We start from the raw sequence: 7,091 nt of genomic DNA, 5'->3' as shown, positions 1-7,091 counted from the left end.
GGTCCGAAAATAATTTGGGCACTCAGATATTTGTGAGAGAAGAGAACAGGAATTTACCGGAATAACACTCTTCTTCTGTTAAAAGAATATCTCTTTTTCAGAAATTATCAAAATAGGACTTCATTCATAATTTAATACTTAAATAACCCTTTATGTTCTATAAATTATACTGTATATCGAGTTATTAAGCTTTCGACTTATATTGGTTGATCAAAGTTGGATCGGTAAATCCTATATATTTGATGTCTCGACGTCAAATAATACTTAAATCATATTGTCAAACCATTAAACATCATGGTTAAGTTTAGAGTGTCCTTGCTTCTAGAGGGCATTCAAAAGCTTTTGAATCAAATTATATCGTTTTCTAATCAATGTACTTAATGAAAACTTGACTTAGACAATCAAGGTACGTCATGGGAAGTGAGTGAGAACCCAATGGTTTACTTAAGCGTAGGCATTAGGGTTCAATTAAAGTCCACATTAAAAATATTTAATAAAGATCATGAAATTAAAAGGATGTATAATATTTTTATTGCATGAGGCCTTTTATAGATATGTGGACATCTTTTTGCACAATAAATGGTATTAGAGTCATGGTCCGGACCAAATGACATATGGGGTGACCTTGAACGAAGTTGAGGGTGGGTCTAGAGTAGGTCAGGATGACTGAATGTTTGTGGGGAGACCTGAAGTAAGTCAAGATAATCAAATGCTCGCAGGGAGGCCCGAAATAGATTAGGGTGACCGCATACTCCCGGGGAGGCCCGAAGCAAGTCAGGGGTGACCCCGAAGTAGACTAGGGTGATCGGATGCTCGCAAAAAGGGTGGACCTGGAGCAGGTCAGGATAACTGCATGCTTACGGGGAGGTCTGGAGCAAGTCAAGATAACTAGATGCTTGTAGGGAGGCAAGTAGGTCAGGATGACCGGATGTTCACAGGGAGGCATGAAACAGGTCAAGAAAGGCCCCGAAACATGTCAGGGTGATCAGATACTCGCGAGGAGGTCCGGGAGCAGGTCAGGATGACCAAATGCTCACAGGGGAGGCCTATAGTAGGTCAAGGTGACCGGGTAAGAATGCTTGTGGGGAGGCCTAAAGCAGGTCAGTGTGACCAGATGCTCACGGGGAGACCCGAACCATGAGAATAATTGTGGTCTTTCATTTGAGGGGAGAATTGTTGGGTTCAATTAAATCCTGCATTGGAAATATTTGATAAAGATCATGGGGTTAAAAATGATGCATGATATCTCCATTGGCATGAGACCTTTTGGAGATAATCCAAGAGCAAAATCATAAGCGCTTAGGCCCAAAGTAGGAAAGATTTAGTAAAGATCATGGGGTAAAAATGATGCATGATATCTCCATTGGCATGAGACCTTTTGGAGATAACCCAAGAGCAAAGTCATAAGTGCTTAGGCCCAAAATGAATAATATCATACCATTATGGAGATATGTGGACATCCTTTTATACAACACATCGTAATATACAACAAACTCTAAATTTAGGGCTTACACGTTGGTGATATTTCACCAATTGTTTTATAGTTTATCATTAAAGAATTTACAACAAATTACATAACCATATACATAAAATTTTGGAATATTCAAAATCACGTATTCTAAGTTTTAAAATTACCAAATTATGTATCCCATGTCCATTTTGCCCCTATGTGTTTATCTTAATCAATTTTTACAGTATAGTAATCGATTCGGGATAATATTTATCAGCATGATAGGTTCCCTAATCGATGGCTACATATTATAAAGTTCAATTTGTATTCAAAAAAAATTATTGATCTCAATATAGTATGTTAAATTGATGTTTGAGAGTATGAATATAATTAGGAGAACTAGACAAGCGCATAAAACTTGGTTTCATGTCATTCGGAGTTCTCTTGATCTGTTAGCCGATTTTAACTAAAATCGGTTGATGAACCTAGAGAATTTGGAATAACATAAATTGTCATATTTGTCCATATAATTCTTATGATTATATTCATGTATTCAAATATTAATTTAACACACTATATTAAAAGCAGTTATTTTTTAACACGAATTAAATTTTTTTGAACATATTTATGTTAAAAAAATTGTTGCTTTCATATGATGTAAAAAAATGACGTTTGAAGGTATGCATATAATCAAAAGAATTAGATGAACACATAGATCTAATTTCATGTCATTTCGAGCTCTTCAAGTCCATCAGTCGATTTTAATCCGTTTCGACCAAAATTGATTGATGTACCTAGAGAACTTATAATGATACAAAATAAGTTCTATGTATTCGTTTAATTCTCTTGATTATATTTATGCTTTCAAATAACAATAACCTATTATACTGAGAGTAGTGTTTTTTTCTAATATAAATTAGATTTTTTTTGAATATATTTATATTTAAAAAATCATCGTTCTGAATATATTATGTCAAATTATGATTAAGAGTAATATAGTTCCATATCATTCCAAATGCTCGGGATTCATCAGTTAATTTTAATTGAAACTAATTAATTTTAGGATTTAGATTTAAGACTCACTTGAATACAAATCAATTTGACTCATTTGGGTACGTGATTTATTTCAAAACTTTATCCGGTAATTTGCCGAAGAATTTAAATCACTTCATCTCCCAATTTATTTTAAGTAAATGGAGTAAATTAAAATAACAAAAAAATACGGGAAAAAACATAGATGACAGGCCAACATAAAAGAGCAGGGATCTCCTGGTCTCTACTTTTATGTACCAGGATATGGACCATATAAAATTATGGTCGGATAATGATCGCGATCCGGTCGTAAATAGTTGCGATCCCTTCTTGAGTTCATCGTCCCCATCAAATTATAGTTTTTGTTCAGAACAGATGGCCGAAGGCCGCTTGGAGACCTCCGGTGGTGGATAAAGGGCCAGATTACTGGGCACCGAGCGAGGGTGCCCTCCGGGCGGCCTCCGGCCGTCCGCTCCGAAATAAAACTATAACCTGGTGGGGACGATGAACCCAAAAAAAGATCACAACCATTTACGACCGGATCACGGTCATAATTCGACCGTAATTCTATGTGATTCATCCTCTAGTCCATAAAAGTAGGGAGCAGGAGATCCTGCCTGAACATAAAATACCTATAAATACTCAATTTACTGCAATTTCTTTTTTTTTATGTCCGAAACTGACGGACCCGTCTGGGGCAACCCTAATACGGGAACACTCTACTGTGGCTGCGCAGCCGGAGTCCTCCTAGCCTTGTTCAAAAACCCTCTCCCTTTCGGCCTCATCCCATCTACTAGGTTTTTGTATTCCCCTCCTCAAGATCCTTGCAGTTCCTCTTCTGTTTATCGCACACTCAAAAGCTTAATGCTCCTCCCTCGCCTTCTTCAGATCTCACTTGCTGCTGGATCACCGAACGAGGGGATCCGACGCGGCCTCTGACCGAACTGAATGGAGAGAAGACATTGAGGTTTGAAGTCAAAATTTAAGATATCTATAGTTTTTTTTAACTTAATAAGTTTTGAAAGAAGTGAAGAATTCTGATTGTCAGCGTTCTTTCATTTTTTTTTTTGTTTCGCTTAGTTTTCATAAGGAAAAAAGCATTCGACCGAAATAGTAGAGATAGTAACCTAATTTAGAAATTTTGTCGAAACTAAATTAATAGATAGTAATTCTATTCACATTGTGATTTTATGGCTATGATTTGATATTAGGCGGCATTAGCTGGGGTGGAAATTGATATCCCGCCCTACCCCATTCTTATTTCTTGCTTGATCTGGTTTGTTGATCCTCATACTCACTGATTGCGTTGCTGCTGGTGACTAAACAGGTGGAAGATGCACTGACATCATTATTAATAGGTTTTTTTTTCACTTCTCTTGTCTCTATGCGTGTTTTTATCTTCCTTTCTGAAGCTTAGATCCACTTGGGTTTGAACAATTTTAGCTTTTCATAGGGCATACATATGGACATTTAAAAAAAAAGGTAGTTCCGCTATCTTAGCGGCCCCCCTAGTGCCGGCCCCACAGATATGGAGGGAGGTTCATGCAGGTACACAGGCCATATACATATGGACATTTAAAGATCTACTTGGGGATGGAAAAAAACTCTCTCTTGTCTATGAGATGGGTCTTCGGCCTGAATGAATGTTAGTGGGGCTTCCATCCATTTATATACTTCTGCCAATGTATTAGATGATACTTTGATTTGTGGACATGGCTGTAGAGTTCAAATGGAAGTGATTATAAATGGTGCTTCATAATTTTACTTGATATTCTTTTTGTAGATTTTTAAGTTCATGCATATCTATTGTTGCCCACTGTATGCCCCTTGTTTTTGTTGACCTCTTGTTATACGCTGGTTATTGAGTGGGGTTTACCCTACTATTTGGTGGACTGAAATCGGATGAGGCATGACATATTTCTCTCAGCTGATGAAGCAGGGTTTACCCTGAAGATTAGTTTTTTAGTGATAGTTACCAATGTGTCATCTGCATTTCATAACATGACTGCGTTTCTACCTTTCCACTTTTGCTTAAATACATTTCTATCTGTCATAATCTAAAGTGGTTTTACTTTCTCCTTTTGTATGTATTCTATTACCACTGCTTGTTCAGTTCACAGACTCTTGTTCTCTTTAAACACATTTATTCTGAACTTGCTTCCACTAGATTGCTTATAAATAAATTTCTTTTGTGGCTGCATTTCTGCATTATGAAACTTCCTGGAGAATTCTATTATAGAGTTTTACAGCTTAATTTTTGTTTTTTGTTTTGTACTACTTGCCTAGCCGATCCCACCTAGTGGGATAAGACTTGTTGTTGTTGTTGTTGTTGTACTACTTGCCTATAAAGTCCATAAATGAGTTGGTGCAGTTTTATAGATTTGATGCCATTTTAAGGAAGGACATGATGGATGAAAAGTAAAAGGTCTGAAAAAGTAACACTGATAGCCATGATTTGGTTATTTCAATGAAGAGGACCCCTGCCCTTGCTCAAGTTTTAGCACTGTGGTTGTCGCAACCTCTCCTATATCAAATGCTCATGTGTATGCATGGCAGTGGGTTGGAAAAAGTAAAAGGCATGGGCTGCATTTTAATTATGAATGCTGGCTTAATCTCCTCCATATATCATCGGTGCAATTTGATAACAATCTCATTGCTATCATGTTACTTTCATGATCAAACTGTCAACTGATCCTTCAACTGGTACACTAACTTTTCTTTGGTTTATCTTCAAATATTGTATCTACCTTCTGAGTTTGTATTCCTCATCGTTATTTCTCTTAATAGCCATTCATGTATTTGGTTGTTAATTATTAGCACGGTCAAGGTCTTAAAAAACTATGCAAGCATTTTGTGGTTGAGCCTCTTCATAGCGCAAATGCAGTATGTGATACAAATGTAGTTGTATTGTCAACAATGTGCAAAAATCTGTATTTAAAAATATGGTTTCACGTTTATTATATAATACTTCAAATCAATCAATCTAAGCAATCAATATCAATGAAATTATATCTCACTTAATATTTAACTTTATCGTCCTAACCAATTCATATTTTCATAGAAATAGCTTATTACTCTAAGCAATGCATATGATACGAAACGCTTGTTTCTCTATTCTCTTTTTTCCTATTTTTATTTTTTTGCAAAAATGTGTTGGAGTGAACACAAGTTCACTTGAACTTAGCTGTTCTTTTTTCTTTTATGTTTCTTTTACCAAACAATATTCTCTATGTAACTGACCCCAAATGATTGGGACTTGCTACTTGTTTAGTTGTTTGAGTAGATAATTTGAAGTACTAGTTTATCTTGTTCTTATTCTGGGTGTCTTCCTTGCCCAAATGTGCTTAGTATGGTGATTCATCGGTGTTGCAATTTTCAAATGGGTGTAGGGCGAGAGTGGCTCCAAATTGAATAATGTACATTTGGGGGACAAATAGTTGGATAATTTCAATAGGTATGCTAAACCAAATTGAATAAACCACAGTACTTATCTGCAGATACTCTGATGTTTTTTTGTTTCTTCTTGTATTTGCAGGGAAAAGTACTGTGTAGTTTTCTAGATCTTATGCAAATCAGATGTTTTAAAGGAACAGATTCAAATTAACCTTTGATAAATCCATTTGTTTTATCAAAATTATGGAAAACAAATCAAAACATCAGCTTGATATTTTGCAGTGAGCTGATGCTGGTTTAGCTTTGTGTGGGTTCATTCTCTAATATTGTTAGACATTTGCTTGCTTTTAGCTCCCTACTAAGTTAATCAATTTCTGCCAGATGCAAGATCAACCAATTATTATGATGGATGAACCCTCCAATTTGAAGCCAGCAAAGAAGAAGAAATCAATGAAGCAAAATGGCTCTGCTGCAGTTGAAGTCAAGGGAGACTCGAAAGAAGCATCCAATCTATCCAGAAGGCCACAGAAGGGAAACAAGCGAGGCCTGCAAAGTGATGTTTCCCACCTGTCCGGACAGGCCGATCGATTAACTTCTGTTTCATTTCTTGATCCGTCCGGATTGAGTTATGTGTACAGGCAATTGAAACACAGGTATCTCTTCCTGGAGGAGGAAAGCTTCTCACTGGATAAAGAGCTTGATGAGGTGGACGCAGAAGTCAAGTCTCTGGAAGATGAGAAGCTCGCTCTGCTGGATCAGCTTGTCGTCTTGGAAGGTCTTGTCGATCCTTCGGAAATTAAGCGGGCAAAGATACCTGAAGGATCTTTCCAAACTCAAAAGTTTCATTAGGTGTAGCAAAGATAGTTTAAGTACGAGGGAAGTACCCCACTGACAGATGTTCTATGTGTCTTTTATCATGCTACACAAGCTAATCTTTTCAGAATGAACACTGAAAAAGTCCATCTCTTTATGCTTGGTTTCAGATGGTTAGGATGTGACTGAATACAACTATGCAAAAATGAAGTAGACCAACTGAAGCTCAAGAACTCGGACTTGCCTCAAAAATGATGACTCAGAATGAAGACCAATAGATGAAGAGCATGCTTTTATTTAAGGTCTATTTGTCTTGTAAAAAACAAACTGTTGTTGGCTTTAGGAAAAAAAAATTAATAAAAATTGTGAAATTTTAATTCGTCGTCCTTAGTTTTTAATTTTG

General features: G+C 36.5%; 1 protein-coding gene across 1 annotated transcript; it reads left to right on the top strand.

The window, feature by feature from the left end:
- The first annotated feature begins 3,157 nt into the window (after positions 1-3,157).
- On the top strand, positions 3,158-7,067 carry LOC121971853. The gene is made up of 3 exons (XM_042523323.1): positions 3,158-3,279; positions 3,371-3,449; positions 6,257-7,067. The coding sequence occupies exon 3, from the start codon at positions 6,257-6,259 to the stop codon at positions 6,722-6,724; it is 468 nt and encodes a 155-aa protein (XP_042379257.1). The 5' UTR covers positions 3,158-3,279; positions 3,371-3,449; the 3' UTR covers positions 6,725-7,067.
- The last annotated feature ends 24 nt before the right edge of the window (positions 7,068-7,091 follow it).

The sequence above is a fragment of the Zingiber officinale genome, chromosome 4A, assembly GCF_018446385.1.
Source record: "Zingiber officinale cultivar Zhangliang chromosome 4A, Zo_v1.1, whole genome shotgun sequence".
NCBI lineage: Eukaryota > Viridiplantae > Streptophyta > Magnoliopsida > Zingiberales > Zingiberaceae > Zingiber > Zingiber officinale.
Note: the sequence above shows the minus strand (reverse complement) of the source record. Positions and strands in the feature narration are given on the sequence as shown.

Coding starts and splice junctions, on each gene's coding strand:
- LOC121971853 (XM_042523323.1), top strand. CDS start 6,257: ATGCAAGATCAACCAATTATTATGATGGATGAACCCTCCAATTTGAAG.